Source organism: Triplophysa rosa, unplaced genomic scaffold, assembly GCF_024868665.1.
Source record: "Triplophysa rosa unplaced genomic scaffold, Trosa_1v2 scaffold6_ERROPOS1493707, whole genome shotgun sequence".
Taxonomy (NCBI): Eukaryota; Metazoa; Chordata; class Actinopteri; order Cypriniformes; family Nemacheilidae; genus Triplophysa; species Triplophysa rosa.
This window is the reverse complement of record NW_026634718.1, coordinates 30,283-57,398: the sequence shown is the minus strand read 5'-3', so window position 1 is coordinate 57,398 and position 27,116 is coordinate 30,283. Positions and strand designations below refer to the sequence as shown.

The following is a 27,116-nucleotide window of genomic DNA, read 5'->3' as shown; positions in this document are numbered from 1 at the left end:
CTCCGTTTAAGAGAAAAGGCATCAATAAACCAAAGCGTTTGACTTCCTAATGCAATCTTGGAACATTGGGAAAAATGTCCGGATGGACTTGACTTTGTGCGTCTGCAATTCACAGCATGAGTTGAGAGTCTATATGATGGAGGGGCTGAAAAACAAAGACAGTTTGTGAACATCCAAATCTCCACTGACCTGAATTTGGGACGATCAGATGCCCTCCGAGGGAATTAAAGGAACCGAACGCAGCGCACGAGGGGTCCCGAGATCGTGCCAGAGTCTGCGTGCGTCGACTGATGGTGTCGTTGTCGATCAGATTGTGCAGGAGTTTGGGCGAGAGTTTGGACGAGATGTCGGAGAAGACCTCTTGCGGCGTCACCATCCCGGACGAGTTGTACACTTTGATCTTCAGGTTGGGCAGCGGGTCGAGCAGAGGAGAGTTGGTCATGGGGATTTTATCGGCGACGTCGTGGAGGGCGTAAACGGGCCCTCTGTACATGGCCGCGGCTGACGTCAGGTCAGGAGGTGCCGTCAGAAGATCAGCTGAAGAGACAAGAACACAAGGGGTCAATTCTCTTTATACTGTACTTACAATTTTACACTTACATTTGTTCTAAATACGGACAGGTTGTTTTGTGCCGTTCAGGAGAACGTGTGAAAGCGTAATTAAGGAATCCAGATCTAGCGGCTAATATATACGAGAGGTGTGATGAAGTGTTTCTGTATAACTGTCATCTATAAAGCCATCATTAGTCTTCTTCCTCATTACCGCATTACTCTGGTTTCTCTTTAGCGCAGACCTCGGCCGCCTCCGAGGGCAGCGAGATCGGCACGAGACCAGATGGCTTCCTTACAAATGAGCTAATCTTTCACAGGTACACAGATGAATATTCACGAGCGCGCTGCGGAGGCGTAGTGTCACGCCACAAGCTCTTCCTCATCCTCTTCATCGTGAGAGCTGTTGAACCCACGACACGCAACTTAAACTTAGTGCCATTACGCGGTCAGCCACTTAACGGAGCGAGATTGGGAAACCATGGCAACATGTCGCCTTCTGCATGCGTGACCATTGCTAGAACCCTAGACTCAAAAGTCAACTAGACGTCACGAGGTTGAACAGCATCATCAGTGAAGTGTTTGATGCACGGCCGTCTGATTCCCGCTCTGTTTACACCTCCAGCCGATGTGTAATTAACAGTGGATGTGCGAGACAGACGCACTTAATTACGCCGTCGTGATAACCTGCAGATTGCCTTCAAATCAAAGTGACAAGCATTGTGGCGCACACACATTGGAAACTCGGCCCCCCCTCGCGTCTTTGTGCTCGCCTGTCCCCATTTCTTCTCTGACACGTATCAATTCTCCATCTGCAGCTATCGCAGGCGTCACCCACTGCATTCGTCACCCAAAACGACCCGTCATTTCCTTTATTCGTACAGTGACATTGACATACAAAGAGACATGTCGCAGGTTCTGATTGGACAGAAGCGCTGTGACGCATTTAAAGTCTGAAGTTAAGAGCAGTTCCGCAACTACTGAAAATGTCACCAGGTGCATGTTTTGGTTTTGAATAAAAAAAACGATTGAATCGTGTTGGCCTACAGTACCTGTCCGAGCAGTCTTGATGTTCACAGGCTGAAATCCTCCATTGAGCGCCGACGAATCCATGATGTCAGAGTCAAAGTCCCGATGGTTCTTCCGGTACACGAAGAGCGCCACAATGACGGAGATGACCAAACACATGATGAGAGCGATGACGATACCCACGTACAGGGCCACATCATCTGTGCTGGGAGCCGCTGGAGAGAGACAGACAGGTCTTTAGAGAAGACCGATCTCATCGGGTTTCCAGTTAAAGAGCTGAATACAGGAGAGGAATCATCTCTGACTGATAGGTCTTTTATTAAAGCCGTGTCAAATTAGGAGAGAGATTCTATCTGGGGTCCAATATCCTCCTCACCGTTCGCTCGGGATATTAATAACGCTAAGACTTCATTACAGCCCACTGAGTGAAAAAAAGCCCTTTTACAGTGATGTATTGTGATAAAGTGCTGCCAGAACCCAGCATAAATCCCCACGGTGATCTGTCCTTCATGTGAAAATGATCCAAGAAAGATTGAACAGACGTCAAAATCAACAAGAAAATAAAAGCGAGGGGTTGTGAAGTGTAGCTAACGCCAACTGTGAAGATCACATTCGACCCCAAAATCAACAGAATTTATACTTTGCTTGAAGAAAGTGAAGCCTTTCTTAAGATATTTTGCAGAGTGAAATTATTTAAGGATCATTTAGCATAATTTTATCTCCCAAATGATTATGTATTATATTATGTTTTATATATAAATATGTATTATATTGATGCGTTTACATGTTCAAGTATTGCAGTGTGACAGACTGATTTTATTACCAATGCCTTGATTTACAAATAAAAATCTTTTTTTTCTTGTCACACAATGAGATTCACAAGAATACAACAAAAATGTCAAGTAAAACATGAATTTTCAATTACTTACACAGTATTTTGATTTGGGGTGAAACGTGACCATGTTCTCGTGAGGTTAAACTTGTTAGTAAAACACCGAAGACTATGAAAACATGTCATAAGCATAAGTTGTGTGTTAGAAGACAGACAGATTAGATCACGCAGTGCGTTAGCTGAAAAGAGGACCGTTTCTCCGTACACTTGACACAAATGTTTACAGTATTTATGCATGTGTACAGACATGAGAACATTCCACAGATTATAGAGGCCTGCAGTGCATTACCAATCACGTCTAGACATCTATTTTCCTTCTGTCACTCCTCGCATCTTATTTGATCTTCGGCTCTTTCCGACTGGAAAAATACCCGCGATTATATAGGATGGAAGCAAGTCCATAGAGCGTTTGACAAGCCATCATTAAAAGCCATACTTGGCCCTCATCTCCATAGAAACGGTCCTTTTGTCCCCCTGATAATTGTGAAAAATGCAATTTCCTGTCAGCAATGGCAAATGTGAGAACGACTTTAATACAAAGGTGTCCGTCGGCCTCGGGCAACACGAACCGCTCAGAAAACACGGGCAGACCGACAGGGAAACCTCACGAGGGGCATTGATTCCAGCATCATTAGAGAGAGCCGACACGCAGCTAACCTCCTGACGGCTGAATTAAATGAATGCATGTTCCTAATTCTCTCATTTGCCATGGTATTGAACACTGAGAGCGAAAGGCCATGCAGAGAGCCAAAGCACTGGATTGGAGTTCCAGCACACATATAGAGCTGTGACGCTCAACTTCACCAGCAGATGGCGCTATCTGACATCACTACATGCTATAGTAGCTTTCTAGTGAACTACACTTGCTAGTTCTGCAGTATGCAGTTTGTACAGTAGTGGCCAAAGTGATGTCTGGAGGGTATATTTCTACAATATTTGCCTTTAATGCACCCTCAGGCTCTATTAAACCATCAAAATATGAGGTGTATAGTACAAAATAAAGAAACCTGCGGATTGGGTTTTGGTATTTATTTGACGAAAAATATTTAGCAAAAAGGCAAATGGCTGTGTATCAGAGAATATGAGTTTTATTGTAATATACAAATATATATATATAAAACTAAGAGAAAATAAAGAAAAAATTGGACAATAATTGTATCAATATTTTGTTCATCCTCTTTGATAGCAGTCATTGGGCCTTGACTCAATAAACTTTGCTCATCTTATGCGTCATTTTTTTTTCGTCTTCTCAAATTTGAGCTTTAGTTTACACTCCAAACACATTTACGCATCATGCATGCAAATTCTTTAATAGATATTAAAAAATAAAAAGGGTACAGATGAGCGTTTTAAGTACTGTAGCCGGACATCACCTTTGGCAACTACGGTATGTGAATTTTCAGAATGGATGCAATAAATAAAACTTAATTATCATTAAAAAACATAATTTTACATTGAGTTCATGTTTATGGTTGACAAGCAACATAGAATTGTGGAGCATAAATAAAGCGTGGGTGTGTTTTATATTTATTATAATAAGATTTTCAATCAAGAGATGAGAGAATATAACTCAGATTTGAATTGTAATTAAACAGACGATCATGGGATCATCAAATGTGACAAACACAAAAAAGTCACATGACAACGTAGCAACAAACCCAACTGTGCTCAGATATTGTTTGTGAACTGGCTTATGTGGGACCTGCTGTGATCGAATCAGATCATCACACAAAGGTTTCATTCAGATCAGATACCGTACAGTCTTGTGTCTGTTTAATGAAACGCTTGTGTCCGGTCTCTCAAGAGTAAAGCTGGTGGACACTGTGTGTGTGTGTGTGTGTGTACGCGCCTGCATCTGCTTCACTTTTACAGGTAGCAGCAATCAACGGCACGTTCTGCAGCATCCCCCCCACAGTTTAATCACTGTGACATCCCATATTAATCTCACTAATGTGAACGCTGCCCTCTAAAAGCAAAAGCTCCGACCTCCGTCTGCTTCAGAGCTCAGCTTCCAACTGTATGTCCACAAAGACGCTCTCGTTTGAAGATGCAAGACATCGATGGGCTCCGAGCGCTAGAACAGCAAACTCCTATAATAATTCTCCTAAAATAAACATACGTTCTTGTAAGCCTCGTGTTATCAATCAAATGTATTCAAAGTGATCATATCATGATTATTTCGTACTAAATGATTCTTGTAAAGCACAAAAAGTTCCGCTCGTCCACCCATCACGAGCCGAAGTGAAGCAGTTCTGGTTCTGCGGTTTGGATACGGTCACGAGCGCGCAGGGAACCGATCCCATCGATCAGCCTATGATCTTTAGGAGCCCGCGGGGCGGAGAGACTCTGGGTAACAGGGTTTGATTATCTGACAGACTCTGAGCCCAAAGGCAGCCCGGCGTTCCTACACTTGGCCACTCTGACACGGCCAAGGTGAAGCATCGTACCCCCTCTGCATCTCAAATGAGCGAGCGAGCGAGCGAGCGAGCGAGAGAGAGAGACCTGACCTGAGCAAATGGAGAGTAAATGTAAAAATCTATTTCTGCTCAGTTCCCTGACACAGATACTCCCTCATTTCTCTCCAAACAGAGCCGTCTTCTGTATTATTCATAAACTTCCATTACATTCCCCGACCAACAGAGGCAGCTATCTTTAACAAAGACACCACGCTAAACCACCGTTCTCTACACGGCCGTGAAGCTGCTTATACTCTGGCCCGTATGGACGGAGGGAATCGGGTCCAGAGACATCATCTAAAATCGCATTTCTTCCGCATTACCCGTCCGTCCGAATGGGGAGCGTTTGTACTTTGATGATAAAGCAGGACTCTCGTCGGGGGTGAGCATTAAAATGTAGCGTAGGTTTCCTTGAACATGAGGGTGTGTAGGTAGAACAGCGAGAGAAAAAACAGGGTGCAAATCAAAAGGATTATTGAACGCTTGTGCAGGAGAGGCGGGCGAGCGAGAGAAACAGACGGCACATTTCCTGAGACAGTGATCACCGCAGCCATGTGTGAAAAAACTGCCCTGGGTTTCAAGGCCAAGGCAGAGCAGCTCAACAACACACACACACACACACACACACACACACACACACACACACACACACACACACTAGTAAACTACTGGCAGTGTTGTGCCCATCAAATAAAGAAAACAGAGAAAGTGAAATGAGGAGAAGAGAGGAGAAAGTGTTTGGTGAGACGTGCAAAACCAAAAAATGAAATGAATGACTCACATGGGTGAGGTAGAGCATTGCTCTCGTCTTTGGGTTCTGAGGACTTCTGAAATAAGGAACCTTTGGGAGAGAGGGGTGGGGATCAAAAATCTAATTAAACAGAAAGTGATTGAACAAAAATCAAACAAGGCAACAAAGACATGAGCGATGGCGACCGCCGACGCCATTCTTCTCTATTTGGGGTCACGGCCTCCCGCTCGCTCGCTCTCCGTCTCTAGACAAACGAGGCGGCTGCAGGCGCGATGGAACGCCACCATCTGTCAGCGGCGTTTTAGTGCTTCATTAGGACTAATGAGGGAGCGGGATGGATTGTTTTAACCTGATAAACAGTCTCCGAGTCGAGGAGTGAAAAGCACTCAGAGTCTGACAAACATCAGCATCTCTTCTGGAGAGACATTCGCTAATGCAGCGTGAGGAAGAGCTTTACATCAAGCCATCAGACTCGTGGAGAGCAATACTGACTGGACTCTTAAAGGGACAGTTCACCCAAAAATCCTTTACTCACCATCTAATTGCTCTAAACCTGTATACATTTCCTGGGTTGGCTGAACACAAAGGAAGATATTTGTAAGAATGTCAGAAAGCAAACAGATCTCCTCCCCCATTGACTCACATAGTATTTATTTTCCCTACTATGGCAGAAGATCTGTTTGGTTACTGACATTCTTCCAAATATCTTCCTTTGTGTTCAGCAGAACAAAGACATTTATACAGGTTTAGAACAACCTGAAGGTGAGAAAGTGATGACAGAATTTCCATTTTCTGAGTGACCTAAAACTGTCATTTGTTGTCGTTTCAGACATAAAACGTGCTGTTTTTCACTAATGCAAATATCTAATTTACTAGGAGATGTTTGTGTTTCATTAAAAGAAAATCAGCATGAGCTTGAAATGACAAAACATGAGAGTAAATAACAATTCATTCTAAAGACCGACACAGTTCTTGCTGTAGCTATTTTCTATTCATGTACACATATATTAAATATATATATTTTTTATTTTTAAGTTTCATTAAAGCTGCAATATGTAACGTTTGCATCTTTATCGTCTTCTCTGTTTGAACTAAACATTTGCAGATTACTTCACATATCTTTATGTGTATTAAAGTCACGTGACATTTCCCGTGATATCGCACCTGACACCTCAAATTATAAATAACTATTACAAGCTGTTGTGAAGTAGATTTTTCTTGATTTTTTACCCCCAAAAAGCTTTAACGGTTCAGCAAAATATTAGCGCTATGGGCAATGAAGGCCTTTTTTAAAATAAAACAATTCAATGAAATAAAATGAAGTACTTCCTTCACGACAAACCGATGGTCAGGAAAGGACATAATACACATTAGTCAACTTTCAGGAGCGTGCACGCATATAGATGAGACAGACAGCAGACAGTAAAGGTCTCACAGGAAACAGTCACACAATGAGCTCTTTATGGGTCTGCAGCAGAGGCGAGAGACAGGTGGATATATCAAAGGACAGAAAAATCAATGCTATTATACAGCGAGCGTTTGTGTGCATATAAGAAGATGAACATGGAGAGAGATGGAGATGTGGAGAAACTGATGTGACCTATGACCTAACTGCGCTTTGTACACGGCCGGGTGACCTTTCACCCCAAATGAATGGCTGTAATTCACAAACACTTAGGTATTGCAAATGATAATCAATCAACTATACTTACTTTCACTATTATAAAACCTTGGTTATTTTCTGCAACTTTCAACTTCACGTGAGAAGGAACAAAAGGGCAACAGGGCAAATATTCCGTTTCATACAGCCAAATTTGCACAAGCGTGTGGGAGAACAAAAAGCCGATGTTTGGTGTCCGTCGTGGCCTTTCTGAGGATCGATATGTCAGGAAAATGGAATCTGTGTGTGCGTCGAGCAACCGAAACACCTCAAAGCAACATCATATCGCAGCGAGACAGTCAAACAGGGCGGGCGAACGATCGAAGCAGCGCTGCTAAAGTGCTAAAGGTTAAAACTTCAGAGCGAACCAGTCGAACTCAATCTCACTTCACCTGACGTTCTGCCTGAAACACGATTTGAGCACTTCACAAACTCAGAAAACGAATAACGTTCCCTCAACACATTAGCACCGCAGAACTCACATTTTACCCGAAGCCATTAGCAGAGAAAACGGGAAAATGACTCCTCGCCGCACGAACTCCCGGTTCAGCAGGACGAGGTGAGTTCACATATCGAGAGTAAATCATTCCCAATGATATTTGCAATAATGTGAGCTTTCACATAATGTGGATTTCTGCTAAACGGCCAGCGAAACGGTCATTAGCATGGACATAAGAGCTTTCACCCTTTTAGCTGGAGAGAGGGGAAAATCAATCAGGGGAAGTGAGGCTAAATCTATAGCGTTATGGGTTTTATATTCCCCACAAACCAGTCATCAATCTGACACACAACTAATGCTCCCACAATGCATTTCACAAAGACAATGAGAAGATTCAAATGGCAGAGAAATGACTTTAATACTGAACTCCAGAATGGTTTCCTGAAAGCTACTTTAATAGAGTTAGCAACTGCCTTGAACTCGTGATATACCAACAAAAAAGGCCACGGTTAAGCATTCTATACATAATATATAATGAAGTATCATGTCATTGCCAATGATGTCATCATGGCATCAAAAAAAAAAAGAGCAACCAAAGCGCCGGAGACACATTTATGTATTTAGCAGACTTCTTTTATCCAAAGTGATTTATGTTGCCTGGCTATACAAAGAATCAAATCCACAAGCTTAGCGCCACTAACACAAAGCTCTACCAACTAATCTACATGAACACAATAACTCGCTTTCTGAGTCTCGTGCGATCAATACTCTGGATTATTACTCGCTGGCCATTTACATGCCGATGCTGAAATGAAACCGGTCATTTGTTTGCTGATTATCATTAAGGACGTTTCATTCAATCTGCTCTGCATCCCTTTGGTGGACGTTTCATTTTCATGACCTAATCAAAATGAATATAAAAGTCGATGTTTGTTATGCCAAACAGATCCCTGCTGCCTGTGACCGAGCGGCTAAATGCACCATCACGAGACGCTTCTCCTTTAACAAACACATTTATCACGGAGAAAACGCCTCGCTTTAGCATTTCACAATCTGTAATGTGTGTCTGTGCGTGTTGGCAGTATCAGAGAGAGAAAGGGAGAAACAGAAAAAAGAGAGCGAGAAACAGAGATAGAAACGGAGAAACCCGGGAATGGGTTGAGTAAGAGAGGATTAGCAGACTAGCAGGAAGCTTCACTTCAGAAGGAGGGAAACGGCTGCGGCGATGGAGAGACCAGAGCAACGCTGTGTCAGATCTCCTCTGGCCTGTCCAACCTCTGCATGTATAATGCATGACAGACAGCACGAAGCGTTGAGTCGAGACAGGTTACCGTTTCACTCGACGGATCGACACACAAAACCTATTCCGTGGAAAAACTCTCCGTCCAGACCGCAGCTGGAATAGATTTTATTTTTCCCCACAGCTGCTAGAGTGAAAACACTGTCATTATTTATTTACTGACCATCGTGTCCTTCAAACCTGTATGCTGATATTATTCATCAGTGGATTCTGAAGAATCTCGTTTCACACAACAACAGCTCATAGTGACCACAGCTGTCGCTCTCCAGAAGGGATGAAAAGCTTTTTTGTGAGGAACAGACCCAACTCATTTCAAATCTGATTCGCCGATGTTAACATCCAGGATGCTTGCTTGATTCTGGCGTGTTATGAGAGCTGACTTAAGTTGAAGTACCCGTTATGTCCTGTGATCTACGGTTATGAAATTTGATTTTTCCTGTATGGGGCTTGCTGTTGTTGGTCACTATTAACTGTTGTTAATCATTTTCTTTCCCAAGAAAAATCTTTAAAATAAGAAACTGCAGCTGTGGGCGACAGTTAATTGCAATTGCTTAGTAAATTGTATGCTGGTTCATGCTGGACTACGCATTTTACTGTGGTGAAGAGGTGGTACTCACTCTGCATACAGAGCCCATCCGTACAATTCTTGGACTGGAGAACGGTTCCCTCGCAGTCCTTGCCCCCGTTTTTGGAGGCGGGCGCGCCGCACTCTCTGCGTCTCCAGTGGGTGCATTCCGTACCGCACGGCGACCATTTACTCCACTCGGTCCACAGGCCGTCCACTGAAACGTACAACAAAACACTCACAGAACAGATCCACACACACCTGCTGACATCACCAAACACCTGCGCACAACCAACTGCAGACACGCACAGATTTCATTGACACATCCGCACCATGTTTTTCACGTCACTTGCGCAAATATAACAAACTACTCCGGTGAGTAAAAAAGAGCGAGGAATGCGATGCTTCGCGTTTGGTGTAAACACAGCATTAGATTTAGAGGCCGTTTACGCGAGACCATTTTCAACTAAAAACGCAAAAAATAATGTGTTTTGGCCGTCCGTTTAGATGGAAACGGCGTTTTGGGGGACTGAAAATGCAAAGTTTTGAAAACGGGTCTCAAAATGCAACTTTTTGAAAACGAAGCCGTCTTCGTTTCCATGTAAACAGCAAGACGGATGTTTCTGAAATGATGACGTCACGCGCATGCGTATTACGCGCCTAGTCGCGCGAGTATAGCCAAAACAATATGGCGGCTTCCTGTACTGTGAGCTCTCGCTGCTCGACTATGTATTAACGTTTCCTCAGCAAAATGTGGATTTGCTGCACCAATAAGACCAGCGGAGACACACTATATACATTCGCCAGACTTTAAACACACGTATACGTCGACCAACGGTATTAAAAAGCACTTTTGGCTTATAACTGCATGTGTAAGTGCCAAGGCACGTCCCGTTTCTTTACACAACAACATCGCCATCCACTGGCCTGGCGTGCATACTACAGCGTTTTTATCCGTTTTCCTGGATCGTTTTGATAACGCTGACATGTGTACGTAGGGATGTGCCGAATGAAGCTTCTGAATCAGTGAGGCTTTTTCAACAAAACTGCATCGGTGCTTCGAAGCTTTTGACACAGTGCTCTACTTCGCCACCTAGTGGTCAATAAAAATTCCTACACCGACTGGTTCACTCAGATATTTTGTTCATTGAAATGTTATTATAAGCTTAAATTGTATATTTAATATATAATTTAATAATATATAGCATTAGAACTCAAAATAACAAAGAAAAATAAGCACATCCAGTTCTTAACATAAGTAACATGAATAACAATTTAATATATATGAAGACTTCCAAAATGAGATTTTTTAAATTTCAGTTTTTCAAATTTTTAACAAATTATGTTTTTTATGGCGCATTCCACTTACTATCAATTAAACTGTAGTTAGTTTAAGCCATAGTAACTCAAAAAATGCAGCAATCTAACACAAAAAAACATGATTAAAAAAGTTTGGAACCAAACTCTTCATATATATATATATATATATATATATATATACTGTATATAGTACAGTATATATAATAAATAATAATATAGTGTGAATGTGGACACAATTTTAAAGTGTTTGGTTGGTGTTGGCCTTAAATCCAACATAGCCTGTAAACCTTAAAAACAATAGATTAACCCACCAAACTAATGGATACTAAAATACTCAGTGTGTGTAATCTATTACAACAAATAAAAAATGGAATAGAATAGAATATGAAAATCTAAACTCAAAACGGGTGACTTTTTTGCATTTTAATTACTTTATTGCTCATTTGTTGAGGGAAATAGATAGTTTTTATTGTCCCAAAGGAAATTTCTTTATTATTAATTTGTATTTTACCCTCTCCCCAGATGGTGCAGACTGGTGCTCTGTTGTTTGAGTATCGTTGCCCAGAGCGTTTGGATGTTTGGAGCGTAGGTGACGAAGCATTGAGGATGTATTATTGGAATAAGACAAAGTTTGCTCGCATATCAGACATGACACTTTATTAGGAAGTGTTCCCACACTTGAGAACGGGGTCTCTTGCGTGCATTCTCCATTTAAAGATCAAACACACTTCTGCACGTGTAAACTGCAGAGAATAGAGGACGGCGTTTACTAGCAGAAAACCAGTTTGTGGTTGAAGAAACACTTTTATACTTTTTGGGAACAGAGTTAAACCTGCAATTTACTTTTTGACAACAGACATTAACATGTCATGGTTTTAAATAGTAGTACTTTAATTAGCAATACAAAATGATATAAATTAAATAAATAATTATAACATTCCTATGGGACAGCGCAATCGACGCGCTTTGAGTTTGATCCCTGCATGACGTGTCAGTGAGGTAACGAAGCTTCATTTCCTCAGGTCACGTGACAGACTCATTTCAAGCAATGCTCAGGAACACTGTTTCGAAGCACTAGTGTGTCGAAAACTCGATACGTGTGTCGACACGGGGTGTCGAGCAACCCATCCCTATGTGTACGTGAAACTTTTCAGAAACGCAAAGGAAAAACTTTTCTGTTTGTCATCGTGTAAACGTGGCATAATAATTCATATTTGTATTTAATAAGTTATATCTATAAATAGATCATTTTTTTAGTCGTTTTTTGCGTTTAAACAAAGCGATTAGATTTTGAAATCCATCTACGACACGTAAAGTTAATTCATTCGTTTTGCTGCAGTTTCTCGTTTACTAATCAAATTTGTGACACTAAGCATGTCCAATTCCTTTCTAGTAAAGGGCAGATCTTCTCCTTCCGTTGAAGCACGTGAGACGCTCTCTGGAACAAACTCAAATCATGCTGGAGACTACGGACCATCAGCTCTCAAAGGAGCTCCAGTGCATTACAGCAAAACGACAAACTAAATATTAAAACATTTTTCAATGGAACACACACTGCAATGACAAGAAGTAATACGTTTGACAAACTGCAAAATCATCTCATCAGTGCTGAAGTAGACAAGGGTCTCCCTGACCTCTAATAAAACACCGAGGCTCAAACAAGCAGTAAAGCATCATGTTTATAAAGTGTCGTACCCGGGCACAGGGGGTTGCAGGCCAGTTTCTGGATGGCTTGACCCTCACAGATTGCTCCTCCATTCAAGGGAGCCGGGTTGGTACAGCTTCTGGTCCTCTTCTGATAGCCCCGCCCACAGCGACTCGAACAAACGGACCATTCTGTCCATGTAGACCAGCCTCCATTCACTACACAGGAAGTAACAGAAGATCGTGTGTGAGTACATTGACATGAATAATCACGTCTGGCAAAAAAACAGACAGAATTTTTTTTTGGGTGATGTAGCCCTATAAGAGTTTATCTGTCATGATGGAGATTTACTGGACTGATCTTCACTTTTACCAGGAACTTATTAGACCCCTTCTGAGCCTCTCTCTCTCTCTGACACATGTGCGTGATACAGGCTCTCTGGAGAATGGATTGTGGTGTATTTCTTCCAAGGATGAGCCGAGATCAAAGACAGTCTCTGGGAACGCTGTCCTCCCAGACCGCGCGGGTTCAGGCCTGAATAAGCAGACGAGGGATTGTGACCTCGTGTCTCCATAAATCCATCACAGAATTCAGTTTTTACAGCTTTTCACTGAACATGGTGGATGTTCCTCTGTGATGGTTGTGGACAGTAAGACAAGTCTACTGATAACAAAAGAGAGACTAAAGGCACCGGGTGAATTTGAATGCTCGAGACGAACAAGCTGGACCCCGGTGACATCATCAGCACTTGCAGGCCCAGAAGTATCTCTAAATCTACCTTCTGCTAAAGAACTAAAGACAGATAGATGAGAAAGAAGCAGTCAAGCACCACACACATTCACTTCCACTTTAAGCAAAACAGGTAGACGTGCGGTCGCTGGTGTATTTCAACACAAGTATTGTCTTTTTGGCGGTCACGCTCGAGCGGGCCGCACTATTACCACCTCTTACAGGGCGAATCGTTTGTTTTCCGGGACCGGAGAGCAGATGTAATTGCATTGGCTTTAAAATGAGAAAGAAGGAGCAGTCAATTTATTTACAGAATGGGAAAAGAAAACGGCTGCTTTCCACCTTCAAACCGATCTGGGAATTCATCCGGTGGGAAACCGGGAAGCGTTTGCAGCAGGTGGTTTGCTTTCACTTGTTGAAGTGTTTCTGAAACAGTCGTCTTCTGAAAGAGCGTGGCGGCAGACGGCGGGACGCGACTTCACAGCGCATCAGACTCGTGGAAGCGCAGCGCCGTGTTGCGGGGAAAATGTACACCATGTTATTCTTTTAACGCTCAAAGAAACGTTTGAAAGCATCTGCAGGAGGGTTGTCAGCGCGCCTCTCTGTTCTTAAAAGGAAAAATTTCCCAGCTCAAGGGAAATGCACGGCGAACTTAAATAATCTTTAGAAGGGAAGTATTTCGATACACAAAATGAAGCTACAAAAACTGGTCATACAAGTTATTTGTGGCACGGAGAGAAGCTACATGGGTAGGGCTGTCACGATTATGAAATTTGGCTGACGATTAATTGTCTAGTAAATCATTGCGATTATGACGATTAATTGTTTGTTTTAGGGCTTTGTCGATTGTGGAGATTAATTGCCTGTTTTACAGCTTTGGCGATTATGGCGATTAATTGTTTGTTTTAGGGCTTTGCCGATTGTGGAAATTAATTGCCTGTTTTACAGCTTTGGCGATTATGACGATTAATTGCCTGTTTTAGAGCTTTGTCGATTATGACGATTAATTGCCTGTTTTAGAGCTTTGTCGATTATGTCGATTAATTGTCTGTTTTACAGCTTTGGCGGTTGTGTCGATTAATTGCCTGTTTTATCGCTTTGCGATTATGCCGATTAATTGCCTGTTTTGGGGCTTTGTCGATTATGGCGATTAATTGTCTGTTTTACAGCTTTTGCGATTATGTCGATTAATTGTTTGGTTTAGGGCTTTGGCGATTATGGCGATTAATTGCCTGTTTTAGAGCTTTGTCGATTATGACGATTACTTGCCTGTTTTACAGCTTTGGCGGTTGTGTCGATTAATTGCCTGTTTTATCGCTTTGCGATTATGCCGGTTAATTGCCTGTTTTGGGGCTTTGTCGATTATGGCGATTAATTGTCTGTTTTACAGCTTTGGCGGTTATGCCGATTAATTGTTTGGTTTAGGGCTTTGGCGATTATGGCGATTAATTGTCTGTTTTAGAGCTTTGTCAATTATGACGATTAATTGTCTGTTTTAGGGCTTTGACATTTAATTCTCATACATTTTTGATTCAGCTTTGAAACGACCATATTGTTCTGAATATAAAAAAATGTATTTTTCTTGGAAATACATGGGAAAATATTGTTTTATCATATATTTAAGGTTTAGGCTTTTACCTGTCAATAATACAACCGCCAAATACTTGTAAATGAAGTAAATTGATCAGGAGTGAAGCCACCATTGATATGCTATCAGTCATAGAAAAGCTTCTAGTCTGTTTTTTTCTCACTTACATGATTACAATAAAATTTTACTTCTATGTTAATGAAATTGTGGTAGACTGGTTTTCACACTGAGATTATCTTAAATAATATTAAATTGTACTGCAGGTTATTTTTATGGTATATGCTTTAGTTTTTATTGTGTTGTGGTGGTACATTTTACAAGTATTACAATGCTTTAGTTACAATAAATACACTAAAATATGTAATATGCAGATGCACTACAGCTCCCCCTAGTGTCATCTATAGAGATGTGCAATAATTGCGATAATCTGAAACCATCGCGATGAGGCCAAACAATCGCGATGAGACAATTATTTAATAATCGTGACAGCCCTATACATGGGTACTCTGGCAAGTCTCTGATCTTACGCTAGAGGTTCTGATCAGACCGGTTGGCCCGATGCTATCAAAATTAAATACTCAATCTCGATTTCAAATAGACACACGGCAGGTGAAAGCTTAAATCAGATGAGGACAAACCCAGATAAGAGCTGATATGGAAGAAAAATTGTGAAGGATTTTGAATAACTTCAGTTATATGCTTTGACATGCAGAACAGGACTCACCGTAAACTATGACGGTCGCTGTGGTGCTTCGCCGCTTGGCCACGATGTTCTTAGCCACGCAGGTGTAGTTGGCAGTGTCGGACAGACGGGCCTGTTTGATGATCAGGTTGTGGTCGATGGTGATGTAAAAGTTTCGGTCATCCGCAGGGTCAATAACCTCTTCGTTTTTCAGCCACTCAACCTACGAAAACACAAACGGAATTGAGAAGTGAGAACACATTTTCCTCGGAAATCGCAATGATGTCATATTACGATCTATGAAAAGAGCTGATCTGTGAAAATGTTCCATAAAATCGATCACGCTCCTAATTTACTTTCCCTGAACAAACTAACACAGGCCTCACAGACACATTGTGAAGTGAATACAGTATTTTTCTCAGTGAATAAAGGACCTTTGACCTTGTACTATGAGATTCCGGTTTATAAATGGTCAAGGCATTGAGCCTGAGGTCACAGGAGAGCCAGTGATGGTTTTAAACCTAGTTTTTCTTTGACAGAAAATCATGCAGATCGTTCACTCGGAGACAGAACAACAGACTCTGTCCAGTCAAACTGATGCTCTCATTTCACTGTTCTCTCTCGAGGGCACTTGGACCTCTGAGATGAGCCACAGCTGAGTCACGTGCTGAGTTTGGATACAGTAGATATGGGGAATCCACATATTTATAGACTTAATGGAGCAATGTGGAGATTTTAGCGGCATCTAGTGGTGAGGTTGCGCATTGCAACCAACGGCTCACTCCAGCCCTCCCTTTCGAAGCACTACGGCGGCTCTCACAAGACTAAGATGTCTTCGCTTTTTTTTCGCTTCTTTGCCGAAGGAGATAGCGTATTTACGAAACACGTTCTGTAGAGCAGTTTGTCCGCTTAGGGCTACTGTAGAAACAACATGGCGAATTCCATGTAAGAGGACCCGAGGTGTATGTAGATAGAAATAATAATAAATAATAAAATAATAAAAACATAACGCTTCATTATGTAAGGTCTCTATACACCTCTGAAGACATAGTTATGCATATTATATTGCATTTCTGTCAATAGATCCACCAAAATATTACACACTGGACCTTCAAGGTTGGGCTTCTTTTGACTCTCTTGAAACAGGAGGCATGCTAAAAACACATCTTAGCAACAATTTAAACATATCAAAACACTTGCTACAGTACACAAACTAGAAAACTAGAAAATTACTTGCGTAACCACACGCAGCAATATTTTCGAATGCATTTCTTTTAGCATCCATTAGGAAATGAACGATGAATTACTTCCCATAATTTGATTTACTTTGCCTCTAAAAATAGCGTGATAGATTCCTTCTCTCATTAGTGGGCTCGTCTGCAGATAAAGACGAAGTATTGCATATGATGTGCAATTTTCATTTTTATCATCTTCCATTATTGTTGATGAATATTTAATCACTCGTGTGGAGGTTAGGGCAGAACGGTCACACTGGCATATGCAAACATATCCAATAACCCTGCAGCGCTCTGTCGTCCATCGAACCGACCCAGAGCGGTCCAGAGACAAATGCAAAGCTGCTTTGTGACATGGTGCGAATGATATTGAATTGAATCGACGTGGATTTATCATACAATCCTGCCATGTAATCATGAAAATGGCACCGTTTAGAGGAATGCAGAAGAGAAAGGAAATCAATGAGGATTACCCACAAATCCACTGGCCGCAAGGCCCGCCACAGTGATTATATGCCGCCCTCAAATTACTAAAGCAAACAGACGAACCAAACTGAAGCAGGAACGCTCAGATGGGCAGGAACTGAACGTTGTGTGTGTGTGTGTGTGTGTGTGTGTGTGTCAGCTGTGTGATGGTAGGATGCTGATTGGCGCTGACATTCCCTGCTGCGGCCCTGATGCTGTTATATTTCTGCCGCCGGCCCCTGAGGGCCACCTACTTTGGGCATCTGTTTAGTCTTGTTAGATGTGCCTCCACTTTAGGTTATTGTCTTATTGGGCAGCAGTGAACAATCCCAATGCCAAACGCGATCTGCTTGTTCCTAACGGGAAGCGAGGGGCTGAAGCGCTGTAGAGGAACGGGCTGTTACCAGGAAACAAGAGAATAAAGCAGACAGATATTAGGTTTCCTAAAGTGATTTTTCTCTCTGTCCATTTAGAGTTTCGAGTGCTGGTGCATCATGGGAGAAACTAGAACAGACAAAAGCGTGACGCAGGGGCTGCTGTGAACTCAGGCCAAACACAAAAGAAAGGCAGGTGATGACTTTCCTTTTTAATAAGCAGCTCTTAAAAAGTCTCACAGAAGTCTAGTGTTTTATAGAACGAAACAGCGACTTGAAAAGGAAATGAACGAGCAGCTATTTCGCCCTGATATGCAAAGTTGGCACAACTGTGCTGAAAAAGGCACATATTCCAATTCAGAACTGTGCCCGCTGCTATCAACAAAGTTTTACTCGTTTGTCACCGCTTGAGAATGCTTTGTTATAAAATCTGTTTTAACTTTCTCCTTAATTTACCCAAATAAACAATAAGCTTATAATAATAATTTATAAGTTGATTTGTCAGATACGATCACACTTGAAATGTCAGTATAATGTAATTTGACTAACCCATGTAAAGCATGTAAAGTAAGCAGTTTCATGTTTTGATCAGAGGTGGTGCAACAGATGCAAAAGTTACAAATTGCATTAAATTAGAAAAAATATATATCGTTGCCGTCCTTCTGAAGCCTTGTATCTCCTTATTTTGGGGGCATAAATCATTATTATAAATATAGGTGTTTATATTCATATGTAAAGATATTTAGAAAATATTTATATTCTTATATAAATATATTAAAACACAAAGATTGAAAGAGAGGGATGAACAGAAATTAAACAGGAAAGTTCATTTAAACCTGCTCATTTCATTTAGTTAACAAAGGATGCGGTGCACAGACAGGAAGTCAGATGTATGCGCTCTGATTAGCAGTAACTCCTGCGCTCATATTCATGAAGGAAATTAATACAAGTGGTCATTATACAAATAGGCAGAAGCATTAGGAGCCAATTATTGTTTGTGGCTCCATCAAGAGAAGCTGACATCAATTTAATTTGAAGCAGCTGTGTGTGTATGTGTGTGTGTGTGTGTGTGTGTGTGCGTGCGTGTGTGTGTGTGTGTGTGCGTGCGTGCGTGTGTGTGATGGTTAGATGTCTCTATGCGATTGAACGTGGTGATGAAGGAAAAACCTGCATTAATATTTAATGGAGCAGAGTAATTGCTTTAAATGACGGCAGTATTTAAATAATCTTCCGTCTGATCCGAACAGGATTCACTGCACTAGGCGCGTTCACACTGCAGAAGAATCCAGTGTCAATGTGAGTTCAATGTAAACACATTTTTCACCGCTGAGATTCGGACTGTAATGTTGCAGCGATGCTTTCAAGATGAAAGGCCCCAAAATAAAGAGAGGAGCAATAAAATATTTCTGCCCCGACCTGCTTCTCTCCTTTACAATCTCCTTCAAATTCGCAGGCGAAAATGCAAATGCAATCTCTCGCAGCTTTTCTGAATTATTCAAATGTCAAAAACATTACGTTAATTGGGAACTATTTAAGAAAGAAACAAACCCGTTGGAGCTGCACAAACATATTCTCCGGCAAAATAGTGAAACAAAAGTCAGTGGCATTATATTTATTTAATGTGAGAGAGAAGATTTTCAAAGGGTTTCTGCATGTACTGAAAGCCAAACAAGTTCGCTTTAAAAGTGTTCTTCGCCTTTTCTGGGAAAATATTCCAGTCCACAGTGGAAAAGAAAAATCTAAATCACAACCTGCAAATGCCAAACCACAGGAAAAGTGGCCGAAAACTCTTGCGGGTGATTAATGTGTGTTTTTATATCTGGAGACGAGAAAATTGCTTGTAGACCAGCAGCAGGTAAAATCATCGTGCTATCTGGACATCTGTCCACACACGTCCTTATTTGGGTCGAACGAGATCCTGTGGACCAGAGCCATTGAGAGAGAGAGAGTTCTGCCAACAGAAGTCCAAAACGCTGGAGCGTCACATGATTCATGGAGATAGTTCCAGTTCAGATAGTTCCAGGAAGTTATGTTTTCTCTTTAAATGCTTTATTTCTTTCATTTTTTTTATTCATTAAATGGCTTTCGACTTTAAATGGGTTAGAAGTTTACCTCAGTTGATCTGTTTGGTCGCAGATCCATGCGTTACGAGTAACTTCCGGGAACTATTGAGAGCCTCCATGAACCGCCATTGCTGTGAAAAAAAACGTTCCATTGGAGTCAGCGGAGTTGACGTGACTCTCTCTCTCAATGGCTCTGCTGTGGACGGGGGTCTCGTCTCTAGACCTCACCTGAGTGCATTCATATGTTTACAAACTCAAATTCAAGAAATACACAACTTATGCAAGCATTTATAGCATACACTAACAGTCATTGTATATCAATATTCAAAAGTTTAATAGCTTCATATCAGGATCTGATTGAAGGATGAAAAGACAGGCAGGACCGAGGCTGTATTATCCGGTAAACAATGAGAAACGTTTCAGTGATGTCTCCGTTTCTTTCATGGGTTCATTAATATTGCAGATTGTTTATAATGAATGCACTAATTCAGAAAAAACAACACATTCCCTTTAGACGTGCACTATAACAAACCTCAAAACTGCAGCTAATGAGACAGCACAAGTCAACAAATGACAGAAATAACAGCTAAAGCTCACAGGCATCTTCACAAACATCTTTGGATAGAAGCCGTGTTCTCCCGTCACTAATGAGAGCGCTTCAATGTCTCAATTCTTACCGCTAGACAGCACAGACATGAAATGAAGATTTCTGACAAAGTCTCTCGCTTCTTAGATGCTTCCCTTGGGATAAGACTGGCAATGTCACATGTCTCTCACAATACAGACCACATGATAAACGTATCGATTGATAGAGTCAAATCTGGATTTGATTTGTTTTTATTATTGCATTTTTTTCTAGAAAATAATCCTGGAATGAAACATGAACTCTATAAGTCTCATGAATGTTCTCTGGTGTGTCTTTGATGGATCGGTTTAGTTTTGCTCAAGGTCAAAGATCGCTGACCACGTGCATCTCTTTTTTCTCTTTATAAAACCTGTCGCCAGACTTTCCCAGCTCATCCACACACATCCACACAAACAACTTCTAACATATGCGCAAAAACACCAACCAGCGAATTGCAAATATTTATAGTGCTAAAACTGGGAAGCTTGCATAACCTTTTGGCAGATTTTTTCTCAATATCTCTTCTTCGCATTAAACTTCATCCAAAAATGTATCACGTGGCTCCAAAACCGTCTTCTGTGTAACACAAACAGCATCCGTCCACATTTACCGTCATTGAACGTTACAGAGCATCATAAACATTCTGCTAAACAACTCCTTGTGTGTTCCAGAAGCTCTGGTCTGGGACCACATGAGGGGAGTAAACAGTGACAGATTTTTGAAGTGAGGAATAATAGATGAGAAGCCCATTCATATCCACTGAAGATAGTTTCAAATCCTCTCGCATCTCCTTGGTTAAGTCTTTTCTAAAAGCACCGTGGGCCTTCGCCGTGTGGCGCTCTGTGACTCCACAGGACCGCGGCTCGCCAAGCAACTGCCTGAATGAAAACTGCGCTGTCATGGCGACAGCATCAGCGGCTCTCAGGCGTGCGGTCACCTCTGAACTCTGTCTTTATCTGAACGAGCTGACAAGTGCCTTTGAGAATCCGCGGAAAAGAAAAGACTAAAGGAAACACTGAGGTCTTTCAGAGCCCAGATTTAAATCCACTTTATGAGTTTGCCAAGACGCCCGACTTAAAAGGTTCATGAAAAAGACTGTCACCCGCTGGTGTCATAGACTCTTTAAAGAAAATTTAAATGACGTGTTCATACAGAGAAACGTATAATGACCGTCTCACAATTGCCTTAGTTTATACTCAGATCAAGAGCAGGGTGATATACTGAATATTTTACATTACATTATATTCATTCAATTCAATTTAATTCAATTCAATTTTATTTATATAGTGCTTTTCACAGTGTGGATTGTTCCAAAGCAGCTTTACAGGAGAAAAACAGAAAAACACAGAGAATGTAAAACACAACACAGTGCATGGTGTTTATAGAGAAAACAAGATCATATTAAATAATATCTAATAAATGCATATTATATTATATAAACTTAAATTATTATAAAAATTAAATGAATTATTTGTTTTTGTCATCATCATGGTTACCATGGTTTTCATAAATAACAAAAACACAAACAGAAAAAATACATATTGAATACAATTGAAAGGGAATAAACAGTCTACCCCCCAAAAATTCTTTCATCATTCATGTAATTGCAAACCTTTCGTCTGCAAAACACAAAAGAAGATATTTTGAAGAAAGTTGATAACCAAACAACATCAGCCCCCATTGACTTCCATTGTTTGGAAACAACATCCACATTAATCCACATCTTAAAATATCTTCTTTTGATTTCCCCAAAAGAAAGCGTCTGAATGACACGAGGGTGAATAAATGATGACAGTTTTATTGTTGGGGTGAACTTTCCCTTTAAAAAATACATTTCCTCTCCTCTGAACCCTGATTAAGTAAATGTGATGTAGAAGTCCATTATCGTGACAAACATCTTATTTGCACTAAGTGTAGTGCATTACAAATGCCCAGAGAATGAAAACATATGTGAATAACTCAAATGGGTCTCAGCTTTGAGTGAAGTGCACTAATGCAGCCACGTCACATGACTCCATGAATTACCCAACTGCTCTTCTATTCTCCAAAGCACTCGCAGTATTTCAGAGTCCTTCACTCGGCGCGCCAAGATAAATGTCTGCAGCGTGTTTGCTTAGCACAAGTTTGCGTCTGCTGGCACGATCTGCGCTGCGTTAGATAAGACTGTTTCATCCGCCCGGGCTTTGCGAGGGTTCGAGGCGAGTCATAAAGGCTGGGGATTCATCTGTCGAGAACAGAAGCTGCCACAGACGTGGACTTCGGAACAGTTTAGAAGTTTCCAGCTCACCAGAGCCATGACTTCAGTCCAACTGGTTTCAGTGTTCTTTCTAAAATGTTGAGAAGTAATAAATGATGCGATCACTGTGCTAATATCCACACTAATTCAGGTGCAAAGCCGTGTTTCACAAGCAACAAACAACTCCACGCACCACATTCACAGGTGAGACAACCCAAACAATGCCGTCTCTTAACGGAAAGCAGTTCGGATAATGTCTTTCTCTCTGATGCGGAAGCAGTGTTTTTGATTAAATTTGCAAATAACAACCACCCACGAGTGGCTTCAGTCATTGTGTAACATCAATCAACTGAGCGAAACGTTACGTTCAACCCCAATAATGTAAAAAGACAAAGATACGGTTGCTAATCTCAGATTATCAGGATTGTAATTATAGTCATTCTTCATTTTCCAGGAATTTATTTGAGATAAAACATCTGTAATCCTTCCCTTACAAAAGTGGAGTCCGAAAAACGTTGCTTACCGAAAAAATGACTGCTTACTGGAAACATGTACAGTATACAGTAGTAGAATTCTTAAAGAGTAAATATTCCTTGATTTTTAAGATCCTATTTTGGTTTATGTAGTGTCCAACAACAAGTTTACATACATACTGTAATATGTGTCGCCTCACCTGGTGAGGGCGCTAACTGTCAAGACTCTGTTAAGGATCGGTGCAGAATAAAAGTCTGCTGTGATTGGTCGACAGCGAATGAGGCTCACGAGTTTGGGGGAGAAGAGTGAAGCTTTCGCGGGCAGTGCTAGCAAAACGTAGGCGGGGACTATATGTAGTGACGTAAATCCGCAGGCGGTTCGCGAATCAGACTAGGGAAAGACTCGTTTGCGTGATTCAGAGTCGACTCCCTTTTTTCCAAGCCAATAACTTTGTTATTCATTCACCTTCGGATTTACAACTTGGCAGACTGCTTACGTTCACACACGGCAACATTACATACCGCATGAAATGTAATTTACATGATCTCGTAATATGTCCTCTTTAAATTTATAATGGTTTGTTCAAGAAATCTGGGCAAAAATAAAGCGTTTCACTCTAAATAAAACATTTAGCTGACGTGTTTGAACGACCCAGGATAGCAATGGGCCACAACAGCCTAATGCAGGTACACTATCAGATCGTTTCTTCTCTTGTGGCGAGCGGATGACAAACCCGAAGGATCAAAGGAGCGCTCATCACATTCCCTCTCTCACATTTCCATCTGCTCGTGTGAGATAGCAGAGATTTTCCTCTTTAATGCATATTTCCATACAAGCACAGCCACAAGCCAAGTGTGTCTGTTTGGATCCGTTCTGAAACGTCATGAAAATGACTGTGACAGTCTGAGATACTGTGTTTTCTGTGTCACACCATCCGCAGCACCACGGCACATATAAACATAATCATATACGTATACGTATATATATCCTTCCCCTGCAAAAACACACAAACACAAGACAAGACGAGAAAAAGACAGGTGGGTGGGTGAGACAGGGCAGAGAACTGGCGGTGTTTGTTCTTTCACTTAAAAACAGTTAATCAGTGTAATGGAAGTGCTTCTTTAGAGGTGAGGTAAGAACAAGCGTCGTCCGGCTGTCAGGCCTGATCCACAAACACAGCTCGCCTTACCGCCGCTTAGACTGATGTGTACTGATGCGCTGTCTGTCCTGGCTAACCTCTGCTCCGCCTCCCTCTGCGCTCGCCCTGGCCTGAGATCAGACCGGGCTGATACATGCTAATTCCTGCCAGCACGACGACAGATGCAGAGGGGCAACGTGCCACACACACCTCCCATAATGCACCTCTGCTCATCCCCCTGAATAGAACTTGTGAATAGAACGCAACAGATAACACATTTGTATTTTACCCCATTATATTCTAAATTAGGATTTTAAAATACTCTGTCAATATTCAGTTTTAAGCAAGCGGCCAGGTCTAAAATGAATCAAAAACATAACATTAACTTATAAACAAATGAAAACTAAATGAAGTAAAAGAATGATCATAGCAATGACTTTTCTGAACCTTTTTAATGAACTCACGGGAGTAAAATTAAAATTTAAATGAATAGTGTTTCATCTCTTGTACATTCAACACCCCGTGTCTCCAGCTCTAATTACCCAGAATGCCATTCTGTTACTTTATGCAGCAAATGTGTACGATGTCATTAACAGCAGTGTTTATCGATACCCGCGGGGGTATGTTTACGGTCTCTCAGAGAAAAAGACTTCTTGATGCACCTCTTCTGATCTGTCACTTAATTTCTGACCTTTTACTCATTTACTCAGTATATACAGAGACAGACAGAAACAGACACAGTGTTTACTGTTTATGACATTAAATATGTACTGTAACTATACAATACACATTCCGTTACAAAAATCAACCATGATTTTAAGACGGTAACTATAGTTTTTGTTTTTATTTGTAGTTATCATAGCAACTTTGGTCTTATCACAATAACTGCAGTTTTACAGTGATATATGTTTTAAAATTATGGTAATACAAATGGTAATCAATCCACTGAAAAACATGGTAAATACACGTTTACTATAGAGAATGTGAAGCTGACGTCGAGCCCTATGTTGCAGAGGCGCCGCCATCTTGGGAGGATCATACTCCGCTGCTATTATTGTTTTGATATGTACCGTTACTTGTTTTGTTTTATATATGGAGAAATCGAAAGTGAAAGAACCAGGGGATTTTCCTGAACGACTTTTGCAGTTTTTAACACGGCAAGACCATATTTATCTACCATAGTTAAATTTCCTAATCAAACAAGAAACACAAAACACTGCATTGAACGCACTAGCAGCCATCCTCCCAAGATGGCGCAACATTCTGTTAACCTACAACCTGTTACTACATAAGTTAAACCGTAGAAAGTGTTATGAATGCCCCAATAAATAAAGTTATTCATACAAGAATCAAAGGTGAAGCATCAAGAAAAGTGGCACGTTGTTGAATCGGCTCTAATTGTGTTTGGGAGAAAAAGCATCACTGCACAAACAAATGGCAAAAAAGAGAAAATAACTTCAACAAAATATGCCAAGCCAAGTAAGCCACGCCATCTGTGATGTACAATTTTCTCCAACACAAATTACTTTTAATGCGGGAGTGAGACACGCAGTCTATCTGCTGCCAAACACAGTTGTGTGGGGATACAGGTCCCACGTCTTGAAAGCAGAAATTGCTCCCCAGGCTTCTGCAAACAGCTCCCTTCAGATTACAGCCCATTTGTTCCGTCAGCATTTTCACCTGCAATAAAGGCGTCAGAGGTCTGGTCACTTAACTTGTGTTTTCCAGGTCAAGCGTGGGTCCTTTCAGAGCCGAATCAAAGGAAACGCTTTCTCTTGAGATCGCCCAAGCTCCACTCAACTTCCTCCCGTGAGACATTGCTCTGATCTGACCCGGAACACACATTTACTTCTCAGAATGGAGCTTATGTTTGCTTAAGTGTGATGCTACACGGTCATTCAAATGGATTTTAATTACACTACTGGTGTTTGATGACAAAACCATCCTTATTACGATTTCTCACAATTATCTGAACACGTCAGAACAACCTAGCAACCACCCTAGCAACAGTGTTGCAGAGTAGCTAACTACAAGTAGCGACGCTACTAACTTAACTGCATTTTTAAGTAGCTTTGCGGTAGCTCAACTACTTTTAAATATGAATCTTATGTAATGAAATTAATAAATAAACAATACAATGATAATGGTATTGTATTACATTGTTTTAAACTTCTCTATTTACATTTACATTTATTCATTTTATTTATTTAAAACATTAGTCAATAACACACGTGTATTACATCACATAAAAATATAGTATAGTAAAAATATAGTATACTTTAGTAAATTGTAGTATATTACAGTTGTCGAATAACATACTACACTATTCTGTAGTATCTAGCTATAGTAAATTCATACACTTTAGTAAATATTAAAATATACTACAGAATTTATAAAGTTAAAAAACGGTACTGTATCTAGGAAATTTACTATACAGTTTGCTATAATAAATATTACACTCCTGTATGTTTTTAATGTGAGATTGTAAAAAATAAAAAATTAGTTTCAAAGAAGCTAGCTACATTTTTATAGTAACTTGTAGTGTAGCTAACTACTTTTTCAGATGGGTCGCTAAGCTGTAACTTAACTACTTTTATTAATAAGCAGCTTGTAGCGTATCTACAGTTTCAAAGTAGCTTCCCCAACACTGCCTAGCAACGACCCAAAACACCTTAGCAACCACATCTAGAACAAGATCATCTGAACTCAGTTTAAGACATTGTTGAGATCTCTTCTGAAACTGGAGACATTTGTGAGATTTCTGTCTCTTTTCTCAGGAGAAAAAGGCCAAACAAGTTTTCTATTAAAATTCATCTCATAAAATTGTAATCAACCGTTTTAATTGTCCTGAACATTACTGATTTCCTCAACCCAAACAAGGAAGAAACAACTTCAACCGCA

General features: G+C 40.9%; 1 protein-coding gene across 1 annotated transcript in view; it reads right to left on the bottom strand.

Moving 5' to 3' along the window:
- The window catches only part of unc5cb (unc-5 netrin receptor Cb), a 56,400-nt gene that overhangs the window by 8,135 nt on the left and 21,149 nt on the right, over positions 1-27,116 (bottom strand). The window contains exons 6-11 of the mRNA XM_057328698.1: positions 15,648-15,828; positions 12,657-12,824; positions 9,694-9,858; positions 5,708-5,767; positions 1,602-1,793; positions 190-537 (exon numbers count right to left, since the gene is read on the bottom strand). Coding sequence (XP_057184681.1) covers positions 190-537; positions 1,602-1,793; positions 5,708-5,767; positions 9,694-9,858; positions 12,657-12,824; positions 15,648-15,828 — 1,114 coding nt within the window. The remainder of the gene's footprint in view (positions 1-189; positions 538-1,601; positions 1,794-5,707; positions 5,768-9,693; positions 9,859-12,656; positions 12,825-15,647; positions 15,829-27,116) is intronic.